The 17,604-nt window shown below is 41.9% G+C and overlaps 1 protein-coding gene across 1 annotated transcript in view; it reads right to left on the reverse strand.

Annotated features, from left to right (window-relative positions):
* Positions 1 to 17,604, reverse strand: part of LOC142017599 (vitellogenin-2-like) — a 43,252-nt gene extending 25,648 nt beyond the window's left edge. Inside the window, exons 1-18 of the mRNA XM_075002636.1 lie at positions 17,541 to 17,604; positions 17,286 to 17,306; positions 16,934 to 17,085; positions 14,262 to 14,513; positions 13,944 to 14,105; positions 13,422 to 13,570; positions 12,497 to 12,647; positions 12,030 to 12,187; positions 11,758 to 11,923; positions 9,802 to 9,927; positions 7,860 to 8,078; positions 4,148 to 4,365; positions 3,933 to 4,030; positions 3,352 to 3,476; positions 2,704 to 2,805; positions 1,927 to 2,046; positions 1,635 to 1,824; positions 434 to 527 (exon numbers count right to left, since the gene is read on the reverse strand). Coding sequence (XP_074858737.1) covers positions 434 to 527; positions 1,635 to 1,824; positions 1,927 to 2,046; positions 2,704 to 2,805; positions 3,352 to 3,476; positions 3,933 to 4,030; positions 4,148 to 4,365; positions 7,860 to 8,078; positions 9,802 to 9,927; positions 11,758 to 11,923; positions 12,030 to 12,187; positions 12,497 to 12,647; positions 13,422 to 13,570; positions 13,944 to 14,105; positions 14,262 to 14,513; positions 16,934 to 17,085; positions 17,286 to 17,306; positions 17,541 to 17,580 — 2,543 coding nt within the window. The 5' untranslated portion in view covers positions 17,581 to 17,604. The remainder of the gene's footprint in view (positions 1 to 433; positions 528 to 1,634; positions 1,825 to 1,926; positions 2,047 to 2,703; positions 2,806 to 3,351; positions 3,477 to 3,932; positions 4,031 to 4,147; positions 4,366 to 7,859; positions 8,079 to 9,801; positions 9,928 to 11,757; positions 11,924 to 12,029; positions 12,188 to 12,496; positions 12,648 to 13,421; positions 13,571 to 13,943; positions 14,106 to 14,261; positions 14,514 to 16,933; positions 17,086 to 17,285; positions 17,307 to 17,540) is intronic.

A 17,604-nucleotide genomic window follows, 5' to 3' on the forward strand; every position in this document is an offset into this window, starting at 1 on the left:
TCCTCCTCCTTATGGTACCCTTTTAGATACTTGAAAACCGCTAACATGTCCCCACTTAATCTTCTTTTTTCCGAAATAAACAAGCCCAGTTCTTTCAGCCTTTCTTCATACGTCATGTTCTCTAGACCTTTGATCATTCTTGTTGCTCTTTTCTGGGCCCTTTTCAATTTCCCCACATCTTTCTTGAAACGCAGTGCCCAGAACTAGACACAATACTCCAACTGAGGCCTAACCAGCACAGAGTGGTATATATATAATATAATATAATATAATATATGTGGCAAGTACAGAACGTGATGGTGTAGCATGGAATAAAAAGTGTAACAGTACTTGTATTGACCTATATATTTTGCACATGGCTCATGAATAATTCAGCTATCTCTAATCCCTGAGAATAAAATTATATTATACCATCATATCTAGGCTTTCTTACCTTGGGTTCATATCAACATGAAGCTGTACATTGGCATCAAAGAACTGCAAAGGTTTAAAATTGCCCGACAAAGAGGGGGACATATTTACACAAACTGTGAAAAATAGAAAAGAATCATAGGATTGGCAAAACAATGAAGCAAGGGGTTCAAGATTGAACGTTTGTTAAAATAATTAGCACTTGGGAAGCACTTTTTCATCTTCCAAACACTTTAAGAAGGGCCTAGTTTTATTGTTGTGGTGCCTATTGAAATGAATCAGGAGTTATACGTTGGTAAGGGAAGCATTTATCCCTAGCTAATTAATTCTCATACCACATATGGGCTATGTCTACACGTGCACCCAACTTCGAAATAGCTTATTTCGATGTTGCGACATCGAAATAGGCTATTTCGATGAATAACGTCTACACATCCTCCAGGGCTGGCAACGTCGATGTTCAACTTCGACGTTGCTCAGCCCAACATCGAAATAGGCACAGCGAGGGAACGTCTACACGGCAAAGTAGCACACATCGAAATAAGGGAGCCAGGCACAGCTGCAGACAGGGTCACGGGGCAGACTCAACAGCAAGTCGCTCCCTTAAAGGGCCCCTCCTAGACACACTTTCATTAAACAGTGCAAGATACACAGAGCCAACAACTAGTTGCAGACCCTGTATATGCAGCACGGACCCCCAGCTGCAGCAGCAGCAGCCAGAAGCCCTGGGCTAAGGGCTGCTGCCCACGGTGACCACAGAGCCCCGCAAGGGCTGGAGAGAGAGTATCTCTCCACCCCCCAGCTGATGGCCGCCATGGAGGACCCCGCTATTTCGATGTTGCGGGACGCGGATCGTCTACACGTCCCTACTTCAATGTTGAACGTCGAAGTAGGGCGCTATTCCCATCCCCTCATGGGGTTAGCGACTTCGACGTCTCGCCGCCTAACGTCGATTTCAACTTCGAAATAGCGCCCAACACGTGTAGACGTGACGGGCGCTATTTCGAAGTTACTGCCCCTACTTCGAAGTAGCGTGCACGTGTAGACGCAGCCATGATGTAATTATGTATTGCTACCGCCATATTAGAAAAGGGTAACCTGAGATAATGAAATCAGGCGACTTGCCAAGACCACAGAAGGATTTCATGCTAGAGCAGGGATTAGAACACTGAAATTCCTATGTGTTAAGGTGAAACTATTCAACGATGCTTTTCAAAGCTTACCGTTGGCCGGCACATGTATCAGACCAGTACTATATAAACTGAATTCCAAGGGCAGGCCAACACAGGTAGGGACAATGTGCCGAACTTCTCCTGCCAATACTGCCAGGGTCCATTGTCCTGCAATGCTTCTTTGGACTTGATCAATCATGTTCTTCACTAACATGTGCCTGTCTGATGATTCAGTCAGAGCCTACAAAGAGACCAAGATCCAGAAGATTAAATGGAGGGAGAAGAAGGGGAAAGGAAATTTGAAGCCCACCAGACTAAACGGAAAAATAGGGGCAACCGATACCTTCACTGTCTGTTGAATGAGCTCCTTGTTGACATCAGCAAAGGCAAGCTCGTGACCAAATGTTTTTATATAGGCTGATATGAGTGGATTTTCAGGAGGCAATTCTTTCCATCCCAGCAGCTAGAGAAAAAATGTTTCTTAATATGAGATTATATTAACAAATAATGGGTCAAACCCTGAGGCTGTTGCCTAGGATTATTCAGCCAACCTACCATTGAATTTGCAGTGTGAATTTCACAGTGTGAATTTGCACATGTAGTACCTTGGTAAGCAATATGGTAAACAGTAGGCTACATTCCAAAAATGCTAAGAAACAAAAAAAAGTCCCATACAACAATCATTTTTTTAAATCAATATATTGTATTTTAACATCCACTTTCAATATCGTATTAATTATTATCAGTGCCTTTTTTAAAAAACAAAAAAGAGGAGCTGGTATTCAGCCACCTCCCTGTCCTCTATGCATGGCTGCGGTTGCTGAAGTGCCTGTACTTAGTACCAGCAAGTACCGGCACAAGAAAGCACTGATTATTATCATCAGCTGTACTGGCCCCAACCAAGATTCGGGGTTGACTTGCACTGACTGACATAAATACAGTGAAAACATGCCACATATCCTAAAAAGCTTGCAGTGTATGGCTGGATACATCATTTGGGGTTAATGGCTGTACTTCTTACTCAGTGACACTTCTGCAGGCATTTTGGCTGAGTAAGAAAACCAGCACCAGCGATTCCAGTCATATATTTCAAACAGAGGCAAAGAATGAATCCACTTACCGTTTTCCCAAGCACTTTCAATTTTTTATATGTGTCAAATTCAGCAAAGGGGATGTTCTGTTTCCTGATGAGATCTGTTAGGCCTTGCGCTTGAAGTGCCACCTGCATAAAACAAACAAAATCAGGCAAACCAAAATATGACATGGTTAAGACAGAGAGAGTGAGGGAGTATCAAAAATTAGTCTTGACTAGGTGAAAGCCATGAGAAAAAACTATTAATGATGAAGAGAAAAAACGATGGAGGGCCAGATTTAACCACTGATCATGAGCAGACATATCTCTGTCAAAGTCAACAAAATTACTTCTGTGTATCTAGTAATGGCTCTAACTCCAAGAGTAGTGGGAAATCCCTAGTGTAACCTTAACGCATGTATGTGTGAGGCAGTTATGGTTCAGATTTACAGACAGATATTCAATGAGCCTTGTGAGATTTCCCTTACTTTATTTCCTTACTGAATGTTTCCACAGCCTCTCTCAGAGTCTATGGGCCAAGAGGACCGAGGACAACTGAAATCAGACTCCATATCCAAGTCCTCCCTCTGCACCAGCCCCTACTCAGGGCTGTAGGTAAATGATACAATCCAGCCAGAAAACTTCCATGAGAAGTATTTGTGTAGGTTTGATGCATGTTCCAAGCGTACCACCTACCTCAACAAAATCAGTTGCTGTATTTGCGTAGTATCCTCTCAGTTTCATAATTATTGCAGACGGCAACATACTGCTTGGACTGTTCATGAGATAGACTCTTCCAATTGCGCCAGCCCTGTATGCCACTGTAGCAGAAATCAAAATACAGCAAAGGGTTGGTTTTCATTGTGGTGTCCACTGATGACTTGGGCACATAAGTTATAGTCACCTTCTGCATGTAATCATGTAAATGAGTCTGTCGGCACAGATTTCTATAGGCTGTCCCATCTTCATACGAAATGTCTCCCTGAGGGGAGAATTTGGGACTATATCCATTCTGGAAGGTGAGGGGGAAGTTCTGAGGAATATTGGGTCTCTACACCAATGTCTCAGCTGAAGTCTAGAGATCCATAGCATTCTCCATAGATCCTAAGGCATCTGCTGGTTAGGAGGTCTACATGATTGTCCTGCTCCAGGAATGAACAAATCCCACTTTAAATGGCAGTCTTTCATTTGAAATTCATGATATTTCATAAATTTTCAAAGGGAATTTTCTCAGACTATATTAGCCAAAGCAGTTCTAGAGCATATCCGGTACTTACAATAATAACCACCAACGTGGATAACCTTGCTGTAACGATAGCTCAGCCTGTCAAGTCTTGGGCTCAGTAGTTTAATGGCGATGTTGCAAGCAGCAGATCTAAGTAAAATGAATAATAATTCTCCATAGTAACTGAATTCACTTTGCATTTATACTTAGAAAATTGTAATAGAAATCATGCTTGCAGTGGAAAGTTTTACTTTTCTATTTACTTACACATTATAGAGCTGTGGAATCCTGCTCATTGCCAAAGCCTTCATATGGGAATATGTGAAACTGGCAACCTGCAAACTGCTCTCCTTTAGCAGAACATTGGCCATAGTTGTTACAAGAGGAAGAGCAGGCTTAGTTTCAAAGATGACAACACAAGCCATCATTCGGACAGTAGGATCAAGTGAATGGTCCACAAAAATCTGGAGAAGAATTTCCTGTACCTGAAGGAGTGAAAACCCACAGGTTCAGATCCTGACAATTTCTTAGGGGTGTATTCTCCCTTGAAGAGAATACAGTTTGCAATGGTGAGTTACCCACACGCATTGAGGAGAGAATAAAAGTGAAAGTATAGCCTTCATTGCAACACAGGCACTGATGGACAATGTGTTGCTGGGGCATAATGAACAGAAAGGGGAAATTCCCTTTAATATGCCCAGTCCAGGAGCTGTTAGGGTGATCTAATTCCAACTGACATCAGGGGAAGTATGTTGTGCGCAAATAGAGAAGGATTAAAGTAATCTGTGTTCACTATAGCTTACACTACTTGCTCTCAGTTGGACTTCTGTACATAGATTGTAGTCACTCAGCTACTACAGTAATGAGCATTGATAAAGGCACAGACAGACAAATAATGAATTAACACTCTCTTTCTCTCCCCTATGTATTATTTAAGCTAATAAAAGATCACACCATATGGGCTACTTCTACACCAGAGAGTTTTGTCAACAAAACTGGGATATTTGTCAGCAAAACTCAAAGCATCTGTACACAGAATGAATTTTGTCAACAGAAACTGTCAACAAAAAAGCCATGTACACATTCCGGGGTGGGGGGCTTTTGTCAACAGAGCGGATTAAAAGATTGAGCCACTTTTATGTGTAGACACCATCTGGCGACAGAAGTTTTGTCAGAACCTCTCTTCCAACAGTATCTTTTGTAGATGAATTCTTCTAGTGTAGATGTAGCCATGCTGTAGGAAACCATGTTCTTTTTCCTCTGGGCCATTTCTACACAGGCCACTTTCTTCGAAAGTGGCATGGTAATACACAGCCCAAAATATGCTAATGAGGCATGGATACAAATTCCCTGTGCCTCATTAGCATACGGTCACGTGCTTTGGCGTCCGGAAGACCATTCTTCCGGATTCTAAAACACCGTGTAGAAGCGTGGCCCCAGGGCAGCTTCCGGAAGGACGTCCTTCTTCCAGAGGCCCCTTCTTCCTGAAAATTTTTGGGAAATTTTTGCGACCGCACTTCTAAACAGCGTTTTGGAGTCCGGAAGAATGGTCTTCCAGACTCCAAATCATGTGACCGTATGCTAATGAGGCGTAGGGAATTTGCATCCATGCCTCATTAGCATATTTCGGGCCATATATTTCCATGCCATTTTCGAAGAAAGTGGCCTGTGTGGAAACAGCCCTGGAGTTTAGAATTTGGATAAAGAAGCTAAAATCAAGCCAGTCCCTACGTTCACTGTCTTTTTATAGCCTTACGTTCCAGAATGTGATTCTGCATTCCTTTTCTGTTGCAAAATCCCACTGATGTCAGTATGAGTTTTGAGTGGACAGCAACTGCATGATCAGTAATATGATTATATAACTTTATGGGATTATTTACATGTTCTCACATAGCTCAACTTTCGGTTTGTGTATTATTGAGCTTATTATCTGTGTCCAGCCTTATACATGTGAAGAGCTAAGGGCTGTTCCTCAGCTGTATAAATTGGGATAGACTCCTTGGTGTCAGTGGGCCTATACTACTGTACACCAGCTGGGGATCTACCCATAGGTCTTTCTCTAGCAGTGCTAGAGGCAAAACAATCAAACATGGCAAGTGGAGCTATTTTTGAAAACCCATGTCCAAAGCCATGCTAAAATGACAACGACATTTTACTCCTTCCTAATTAAAATAAGACTACTTCTTATCTTAACTTTATAGTCTCAGATAGTTATAATACGATATATTGTACCCCTGTTTCTACTACTATGACCCTTGATTGTGGTTTGCAAATTATTTTGGGCTTAAACTTATTTCCACTGCAGTCAATAGCTAAACTCTTCTTGGTTTCAATGAGGGCAAAGTCAAAGGGTAGAGGGTTTAACTGTGTACCTAAATAGCCTCACAGGTCTAAGAGGTACAATCTTAAGCAATGCAAACCAGATTCTTAGCTGAGATAAATCAGCATAGTTCCACTGAAGTCAACAGAGTTATGTTAATATATAGTAGCTGAGAATCTGGCCTTTAAGTACCTAATATTAGGGCGTGACTACACTTAACCAGAGATCAACACTCCAGCTATTGATCTCCTGGGGTTTGATTTAACAGCTCTAACAAGGACCTGCTAAATTGACTGCTGATGGTGTCCCTGTTGACCCCAGGACTCTACTTGCTTGTGAGGAGTAAGTGAATTTGATGGGAGAGCTTCTTCCATCAACCTCCCACAGTGGGGAGCCCACAGAATTTGACCTAAGGTATATTGACTTCAGCTACGCTATTCTTGTAACTGGAGTTGCATATCTCAGGAGTCTGAAACCTGCGGCTCCAGAGCCACGTGCAGCTCTTCAAGGACTACTTTGTGGCTCTTTATGCTATAATTACAAAGTTAAAAAAAAAAACCCTCTGGATTATTTTCAATAAACGGTGAGTGTCTAAAATCCAGCAATGAACAACTCATATCTAAATAGCAAATGATATGTGATCTCAAAACATTGGATAACTCCCCCTTTCATATGTGCAATGCATTGTGGGATATGATACTGTATCTGTGTTTTAATCATATCAGTACTAAAGTCTTGATTTGGAAAAGGAAAAGGAAGCTTGAGGCATTCCTGTTGTGAAGGGCAACACAAGTTTTCATGTATATGAATTAACGTTAACAGTGTGTTTGTTTGAAACGACATAATTGTTCTCTCTGTATGCTTACTGAACATGACAGGCAAAAACAGATGACACTTAGTGTCCTCCAGAGAGCAAGAAGGTTCGGGAGCGAAAGTCAGAAAGACAGTGGTACAAACACACACGTAGTGTGCGGAAATTGAATATTTAAAAAGTTTGTGAACATCCTGTAGTAAACGCGTATCATATTACAAATCATTGTGTGTGCTATTCTTAAAATAGGGGTTACAAATAGTATATTATTTACTAAGGACCGTCTCACATTCACATGCATTACAGCTCTTGAATTACAGCAAACTCTTTCACATCCAGCAGCCACAGGACCAGGAGGTTGCTGGATATTCAAATATTCTGGATAATAAAGAGGTATACCCAGCAATGCATAACACAAAAGAAAAACAAGTTTAGATTTTAAGAAACAAACAAAAATGTGTGCAGAGTACTTTATTTACCAGCAACAGTAGTATTACACACTGTAAACTTGTACTGTATTTGCTGTATTCATTTGTATTTACTTTCACTATATTGTAATTATGGAAAACATAACTAAAATTTACTTATGGTTAAGATTTTGGTTATTTTAGAGTTCCTGATGATAGAATGCTGCATATGAAAGTTTGCTGTACTGAGGGTTTTTTTTTTTCCAAATTTGCAAAAAAATAGCTTTTCTTGCTATTTTGGTTGCTGACCTCCATTTTAGGTCAACTTTCTCTGGTAGCATATACATGACCTCATAGACTGACTTAACCAGTGACTTGATTTGCATTACACACTGTATTCTTTATGTCCAATGAGTTTGTTTAAACAATAGTTTTACTTACTTTTGCAGGGGCTTTCCTGGCTATTTTTCTCAAGGCCAAAACAGCATCAGTATAAATCCTAACTGGAACAGACATTGCAGCAGGCGAAAATATTGGCAAGAACTTCAGGACATGCTTCATACTGGCTGGTTCTCCAGCATTGCCAATGGCTTTCAGAGCCAAGGCCATGTCTGCTTCATGGTTCTTGCTGACTGCCTCAGCTGCAAGGTCATGGAGGGGCTGCAGACAAAATAAGTAATTCAGACAATAATCTTCCATGTACATATTGCCATCCTTGCCTGCCAGGAATAAAAAGTCTTTCACTCCAAGATGTTGCCCCCTTCTTTGAGTTGAACTTTGTATATTTCACTCCCAGGCTTCCATGATGATACAGTGCCAAATACAGAAAAGAGCAAGTAGCACTAATTGGGTCAGGTTCAGCTCACTTCCCTGTAAGTTGCAAGTTGCACCTGCTCACACAAGCCTTGCTCTTGCCTCTCAGTGATTGTCCTGCAGCCCCCAGAACCCCAAGGAACAAGCACCAGTTTCAATGCTGATAATGCCCCACGCACTCTCCATTAAATTCCGCAAGACACTGCTAAACCTCTTCCCTATATTCTCACAACTTCATCAGAACGTTTTATGCTTCTCAGATTCAGGGGGTGGGAGTTACCCAAATGCCCAGAGCACATTACTGTTGTTCAGGCACTGATTTGGGTAACCCTTTAGCACTGGTTTTCATGGTTTAAACACATTTTCTTGTCAAGAGTTTTCTGGTACTTCTGAATGTAGGAATATGCCTCCATAGTCAGAGGATAGTGCACAACCCTGAAGTTTCTTCTTACAATGATTATTTTAGGAACCATGATTGGGATATGTCTGGAGCTTCATTTATAGTGGTATTGGGGAGTGATGGTACCAATGTAAAGTAACATGCACTATATGGAGAAACATACCAGAGTACAGTAGGGTTTCAACATTCGCGAGAGTTCCGTGTTGAGAACCCTCGCAAATGCTGAATTTTGTGAGTACCGTGTGGCAGCTGCTCCTGCCTGGAGCCTGGCTGCTGGTACTCCTGCCCAGAGCCCTGGGGAAGCGGCAGCTGCCGGCACTCCCTGCCTAGGCTCCCTGGAAAGTGGAGGCTGCCAGCACTCCCTGCCCAGGGACCCAGGAAGTAGCAGCCACTGGTGCTCTTCACTCCAGAGCAACAGGAAGCAGCAGCTGCCAGCACTCTGTGCCCTGCAGCCCTGGGGAAGCGGCCACTGGCAACCACTCACCGACACTTGAATTAGCAAACCATAGGTTCATACATGTTGAGACCCTACTGCACTCTTATTATAATCCTACAGGTTGACGCACATTGTAAATTCAGCTTCAACTTGTTTATAGAATCCCTTTTCCTTAGGGACTATCACGACTTGCCATCTAAATTATTAGCGGTTAAGGACGTATTTTTTTCAAAATGCTTCAATTCACCGTCTAATTTTGGTTGCAAGTTTGCAGCTGATCACAGCTGCAAATAGTTGAATTTAAACCTCTACTGACCTAATTTAAACACAGCTAGATAGAGGCAGTTTCTGCAATTTCTTCACATCTTAAAAAATCTGAAATGAAACCCATTCACCCAGCCGGGCTGACAACCCCCATGTAGGATGGGGGTAAGGTGTGTGGGGCCCTGGCTCCATGGTCCCAGAATGGGCAAAGCCTCAGGAGGAAGGGGCTAGGCCATGGGCAGTCAGCTGTTAGCATCTCCCATAGCAGGGGGCTGACTCTCTCTCCCAGCCCTCAGAAGCCGCATGGAACAGTGGAATGATATTCCCACATCATTTCAAAGGGAAGCCAGAGCTCCCAGCCACTGCCACAGTAGCAGCAGTGGCAGCCAGGAACTCAGTGCCCCTATGTAACACCAGCTCATATGCGGTTGTCCACCTTGCTCTGCCCCTATCAGCGGGCCTATATTCACCTGAAGAATTTCTTTAGGACAAGATGACACCACAGAACAGTATCTGCTTATCATGGAACCATATGCCAAGTAAGCAAGCCTGCGAAGCACAGGAGCTCTCTGGACTTGGAAGCTGGTCACAAGATCCTGCAGAAACAAGTAGCAGCACATCTTAATAGTGTTCAACATTGCTCACTGTCCAACATCTCTATTAATGACTTGGGTGAGGGGATGGATTGCGCCCTCAGCAAATTTGCAGAGGACACTAAGGTAGGGGGTCAGGTAGATACATTGGAGGGTAGGGATAGGGTGCAGAGTGACCTAGACAAATTGGACGATTGAGCCAAAAGAAATTTGATGAGGTTCAACAAGGAGAAGTGCAGAGTCCTGCACTTGGGATGGAAGAATCCCAAGTACTGTTACAGGCTGGGGACCAACTGGCTAAGTAGCAGTGCAGCAGAAAAGGACCTGGAGATTACAGAGGCTCGATATGAGTCAGTAGCGTGCCCTTGTAGCCAAAAAGGCTAATGGTATATTGTGGTGCATTAGGAGAAGCATTTCCAGCAGATCTATAGAAGTTATTATTCCCCTCTACTCAGCACTGGTGAAGCCACATCTGGAATATAGGGCCAGATGAATACCCAGAGACCACCTACTCCAAGATCGGCCCAAAAAACCCAAGAACAGAACACCACTGGTCATCACCTACAGCCCCCAACTCAGACCACTGCAATGAATTATTAAAGACCTACAACCTATCCTTAATCAGGATGCCACACTCCAGAAGGCCCTGGGTGACATGCCTGTTCTCTCCTACAGACAACCTCCCAGCCTTATGAGGATCCTCACCAACAGCCACAGTCTATACCCCAGGAATACCAGTCCTGGAACCTTTCCCTGCAACAAAACCCACTGCCAGCTTTGTCCACATATCTTCTCTGGAAATATCATCACTGGACCTAACCAGGTTACTCACAGAATCATGGGCACATTCTCATGCTCCTCTACTAACATCATATATGCCATCATGTGCCAACAATGCCCAGATGCTTTGTATGTTGGACAGACTTCTAACTCCCTTAGACAAAGGGTTAACGGGCACAAAACAGACATCAAACCACTCCAGATCCACAAACCAGTTAGTCAACATTTTAATGGAATGGGGAATTCTATTAATGACCTAAAGGTATGTGTGTTACTGAAAAAGAACTTTCGCACCGTTCTTCAAAGGGAAGCAGCTGAGCTGGCTTTTATATTCAAATTTGGCACATTAACACATGGTTTAAACCGGGACGGGAACTTTCTGAGTCACTATAGGGGCTCGTCTGCATACTTGGCTCAATCTAATTCTTGACCTTCCCCCCTACCCTCCACTCTCTGATTTGCTCACCTTGATTATCTTTTTCTGATTTGTCCTCCTTGCTTACTGTTTTTGGTTCTCTGTGCCTTAAATATTGAGTCTGTTCTGGTCTGGCTATGGTCTGAAGAAGTGGGTCTGTCCCACGAAAGCTCACCTAATATATTATTTTGCTAGTCTTTAAATTGCTACTTGACTGCTTTTTGTTTTGATAGTGTATAGACTAGCATGGCTTCCTCGATGTTACTATCTGGAATATTGTAACCAGTTCTGGGCCCCCACAACCCCAGTATAGAAAGGACATGGACACATTGGAGAGGGTTCAGCAGAGGGCAACAAAAATGATTAGGTGGCTGAAGCACATGACCTATAAGGACAGGCTGAGAGATTTGGGCTTATTTAGTTTGCAGAAAAGAAGACTGAGAAGTGATTTGATAGCAGCCTTCAACTTCCTAAGCTCCTGTCTGACACCTGAAGAAGAGCTCTACGTGGTTCAAAAGCTTGTCTCTTTCACCAACAGAAGATAGCCCAGTAAATGATATGACCTCACCTGCTTTGTTGCTCTGGTGAAAAAATTACAGGACAACAGAATCAGGAATGATCCTCTATATTGTACTCACTGCTACAGCCTGTAAGGTGTGGTCATCAGCTTTGGATAAATGGAAGGCAAGAGCGATAGTGAAAGCTGATTCCAAATAGGTGAAGTCCTCATTTTGAATTTTCTGCTTAAGGAACATGAAAGTCTCAGTAGTTCCTGCTGCACAGATTGCACTCAATAACCAGCGCCTGGAAACAAGAAGTAGGAGGACCCACCAGAGGTGACATCTATTATTTTCATGTTCAGAATGTCTTTTTTTCAGAAATGTTGATTAACGGTGACAAAGTTAATTACCTATTTTGAGGTTTATCAGCAACGTGTTTCCAAAGAGACTCGAGGTTTTCAGGGGTTGCCACACGACAAAGCTGGATAAGTTCTAAGAATTTAGCCGGAGCTTCTTTATTGTACACTTGTGGATTATGCTGATTTAATTGTTGCAGTATTTCTACAATCTGTTACAAAACAGGCAGAAGAAGTTACAAGAGTCTTATCTTAAACATAATTTTCTGATCTTCTGTTACCTTCATAAATGGGATAGCTCAGTGGTTAGAGCACTGGCCTTGTAAACCCCAGGCTGAGAGCTCAGTCCTTGAGGGGCCCATTTTAGGTGTCTGGGGCAAAGAAAAAAATCTGTCATGGATGGTGATAGGTCCTGCTGTGAGTGCAGGGGGACTGGACTCAATGACCTCTCAAGGTCCCTTCCAGTTCTGTGAGATAGGTATAGCTCCAGAATAATGAAAGAGCCTAAAAGAGCCTTATACCTGTGATTCAGGATTTTTCATCGTTATTAGATGAACTGGCATCTGGAGCAGTTCTTTTGCAAAATGGTAATGAAGCCTTCCATAGTTTTGCAACTCTATTTCTGATGTGATTACTTCATTGCTTCTAATATCGTTCAAAATAAGTTCTTGTCTGCAAGGAAAAAGGTGAAATGTACTCAAAACATTTTACTTTGGATGCTCCATTTGTCTAGGCGAGCTCCAGTGGATATTAAAGCTGAATGAAAGATTTTCAGTAATAATTTCACATTGCAAATGGATCAGAACATTTTCAAATTTATTAATTATTCAAAAATCAAATTTAAAATGTCTTGAAGATATTGTTTTATGTTTGTAGATTGTGAACAAACTATTGAGTACGAATGTTAACAAGAGACTCCATGTTGGTTATTTATACAAACCATCTGGGTGTTGGGAGGCTTAACTAAAGCTTGTAAGCATGTGGAGATCTTTAGCTAAAAATACCACGTGTAAAATATAATCCTGTATGAATCTTGCAACAACATGAACATTTTTACAGTAAAAAGCTCAGATTCAAATTTCACAGCTCCTCTTGTCTTTTTAACAAGGCAAGCTGAGGAGAAGCCAGTATCCACAACATCTCATTGATAGTCACATTGCTCAGGTGTTTCAGTTTACTTATTCGTGTCATGTGCCCCATGCAAAAGTGAAATGCCACATGCTACAATTTGGGCTTCATTAATCACAGAGAAGAAACTTAGAAACCTAGACACGTTGAGCCAAATCATGCCTCTGAATGCCAAAAAAAAGTATCATAAGAACCATCCAGTTGCAGCAAAATAAACCAATTTTTGTTTTATTCCCAGACTCTTGGTGAGTGTATGTTAACTATATTCTCACAGTTCTGATCATTTTACTCAGTTGCAGTATAATGGCTGAGGCCTACCTTGCTTCCACGACAGCTACGCCAGCAGGTTCACTAAAAGGGGAGATCTGATAGACCTGCTGAGACACAGCTTCTGTGATCAGGGCACCAGCATCTGTGTATTTCATTTTGTAAGTGAATGCAGCTGTTCCTTTTATGATCTTTTCTCTCTAAAAGAGCAAAGAAGTTCACATAATAAACGAGCGAAGACGACTGTTTAAACCCTGATTTATCGTGAATGGGCTATTAGCCTGGATGGGCGGGAATAGTGTCCCTAGCCCCTGTTGTCAGAGCTGGGAATGGGCAACTGAGCATGAATCACAGATTAACTCTTTTGTTCATGCCTTCTGGGGCACCTGGCACTGGCTGTTGTCAGAAGACAGGACCAGGCTGGATGGAGCTTTCATCTGACCCAGTATGGCTGTTCTTATGGGCCAAATATACAATTAAAATGCATATACTCCATCTCTGTTTAAATCAGCTCAGTGATATGTGTCTTTGCATATAGTTAATTTGGCATTAATATGTTTAAATCTTACATACCAGTGGGCAGGTAGCACAAGCCCGGATGTAAGCCATTCCCATGTTCATTGCCACTTTATCCTGGCAGTTATTGAGGTCTTTGGTTTTGGATATTGTGACTCGGTTACTCTTCCTGTCTTCTAAAATAATGTACCTTGTATGGCAGACACCTTCAATCCCAGCCTACAGAGATTGATAGAGCTCAATTGCATTTCTCATTTGAAACAGAACAGAGGAGCAAGCAACCTCCCTGGAAACTGTATGTGAATCAAAATAATTTTATAGTGAAAATGAATATTTATTCTTATGACAGAGTAGAATTAAAAAGGAAAAACAAACCTCTTGCAGGTCATATGCATTCTGTGACTTTTTGACAGTTATCTGCAATACGTTCAGTATCCCTCTCACTATGTTCACACATGTCACAGGAGTATCTTTTGGGGCATAGATGTTACCAAACTGCCCTCTGTTGTATTCAAACTTAAAGAGCCGGGTGAGACATGATGTAATGGTCTGGATGCGTTTGGGAGATCGAATAACTGGATCTCTGGGCCAGATTCCATTGTATTCATCAAGCTGTGGAGATCGGATCTGAGAGCAAAATGCAGAAAACACAGCTTGTCAGAATGTTTGTCAGTTAAAAATATTTCCCCAAGAGAAGCTGCTGAGTTCTATCACGCAGCCACTTGTCCAAACATCCGATAGCAGTATTTTCTTTCCTTTCCTGTACTTCTGAGTGGAATGAAGCTGTCAAGACCCAATTTTCACAAAGGATTTCTGCCCACCCCAAGTTCCGACAGGGAATAAAACCACACAACCTTCCTTAGTCCCACCAGTCTGGTATGGCCATCTGAATGTCCAAGTGGAGAGGGAAAACCCTGGTCATATGGCCTGGTTCCCGATTGCCTAAGCTTCAGTCAGCTTTCACGCAAAGCATTCTGAGACACACTGCGGAACCACTGCTTTCATGTGCCTCCATATACAAACACTTAGCATTACAGATGCTGGCCACTGTGCTACACAAAAACCCAGGAACATCACTACTTGGGAGAATGTGAAGCCCATTGTTATTAATAGGGAAGCGGGAAAGATCACTGGTTCTACAAGCATAGGTTGTATGCCCCTCCCTCTTGAGACAGTGAACTGGTTTATAGTGCCAGCAGCCAATAAAAGGTTTTTAATTTTACAAATATATGCTTGTAATCTAGAGATCTGGGCAAAAAGGGGCATAAAAACAGGACGTCTGCATATCATTCTAATTTTAGTCTAAGCCTTGCTTAGTGACTGCTGATAAGTGTTAATTGCCCTGTTGTCATTTTAACCTACAAGCAGTCTTGTAGCGCCTTGAAGACCAACAAATTTGTTTATTAGAAAATGAGCTTTCATGGGTAAAGCCCACTTCTTCAGTGCACAAAAGCTCATTTTCTAATAAATAAATTTGTTGGGCTTTGAAGTGCTACCAGTCTGCTTGGTTTTTTGTGAAGCTACAGACTAACATGTCTACCTCTCTGAGACTTTTTTAACCCTCTGTAAGTATTCCATAACTCAGAATCCCTGCCTGTTGCCCTCAGAGATATAAAGAGAGGGTTCTATAATCAATAGACATTTAGGGTCAATTTTCATTGCTTTTATGCCACTGAAACTCACTGAGTTCAGCTGGGTGTGTCCAGTTTAACTGTGACCAGAATTTAGCAAAGCTAATAAATGTTCGTAACAGATACATTATTTTCATTCACCTCTCATTTGTTATCAGTGTCTTATATGAGGTACCTAACAAATTATATTGATGTTGCACAGCTCTATTTGCTAGAGTGAATGTAACAAAGAAAATTAGTTTATGGGCTAAATACCAGGAGTATGTATTAAATATATATGTGACATTCTCCCACATTTGTTTCTTATTTCTACTTGCTTAGACCTCTTTTCTCTGACCAAGTTTTAAATTGTTGAATATATTTTTCCCTAAGGAATAGGAACACACCTAGAACTGAAATGCTATTGCTGTAATTTGCCAGTTCTGAATAAAAATTAAATTAAACCATATTGAAAAAACTGACAGTGGAAGCAGCAAGTAACACCGACACAACGTCTTATCTAAAGCATTTGGCTTTTCTCAAGCTATGGAAAATATCTCACAAAATGGGGTGCTTATTAATTTTCTTTTAACAACTTCATGTTTGTCTGACAGTAGTTTTAACAAATGCCTCTGGTATTATTGCAGCTTACCAGGCAATTAAGTGAATACAGCTTTCAAACAATGTATGTAATTTCCCTGTGAACAGTCTCTATAAGATCTGGTGCCTGCTGCTACTTCCCTTGAAATGAATGGGAATTTTCCTATTGACCTCCATTTTAGCAGGAGCAATGCCTAATCTGGAATTTTCTATCAGCAATCGTAATTCTTCAGAGTTTCTTCAGCCTTCTGCTGTGGAGTGCTGAGTGCTCTGAACTCCTCTACTTCCAGCAAAACCAACAAGTTATTCAGCAATTTGCAGGATCAGCTATAAGGCCAATTCTTAGGTCTGGCTGAGCTGTGCCCAGTACAAAACCCTGGTGATAGGCAAAGAAGGCTTTCTACCACCTTCATTCCCACATTCTGGGGTTTCCCAGAGATCATACAGCTATTGACACAACTAAGAGCAGCCTTAGTGCTGCTCTAATTTGAAACAGCTCTGCATTGTGACAGCCAAAGTAAGCAACAGCACTACAACACTCCTGCCCCTTTTCCCCAACCACCCCCTTAGTTGAATACCTACACTTGGAACTGGGAGCAGGGCCTAGAGCTGGATGACTCTGCACTATTTGAGGATTCCCCCCATGCTGGGGAATATCCTTAACTGACTAGTTACACCAGCTTTACAGGCCTTTGTATGTGGTCATATCTGAGACAAGATAGGACCTTAGGATTCTAATGTGGTTGTTCTCTGGCTGCCGGTCCATTACACAGGCCAGCCTGGCTTACTATACCTTCCATTACTATTTGATGCATCTTCATATACATTATCATTTACCTTCAGAAAGTGATAGCTGTCTGGCAATCCACTGATCTCTATTTTGCAAGTCAGCTTCAGCCCAGCTCTTGCCAAACCTCTATCTTGCAGCCCATGAAGAATGAGGCCTTCATAGCTGTACAAATAAGTCTTGCTGTTGCTAAAACCAGGTACTAATTTAAAAAAAAAGAGTAGTTGAAATATCTACTTGTGCTAACATTTTTGTGACATTATCATTCATAATCACAACAAAAAGTCACATGCCCAAATCTACCACTGGAAAAGTCAGAGAAGTCAGTGGGAGATGTACCAGTATATCAGATGGCAGTTAGGTACATTAAATGCATTAAGTAAAAATTATCAATAGACTTACCAGTGTTGTATGTCTGACTCCCTGTGAGGGGAAAAAAACAAATGGATGTGTGAGACACTGAAAACAACTCATTTGATTTCACATGTAATATAGAGACTTAGGCATAAAACTCTAGTAAAGCTTGTGACTAAGGTTTTAAAAGTGCCTATGGGAGTTCTGGTCCATCTCACACGAAAGTCAGTGAGATATGGGTGCCTAATCTCCTCAGCCCCCTTCATGAACACCCCAACCACATACTGGGACAAAGGAACTTACCCACAAAAGTGAACACCAGTGCCAGTATGAGGCTCTTCATGATGAAGGTGAAAGAAGACCTCAG

This window comes from Carettochelys insculpta, chromosome 9 (genome assembly GCF_033958435.1).
Source record: "Carettochelys insculpta isolate YL-2023 chromosome 9, ASM3395843v1, whole genome shotgun sequence".
NCBI lineage: Eukaryota > Metazoa > Chordata > Testudines > Carettochelyidae > Carettochelys > Carettochelys insculpta.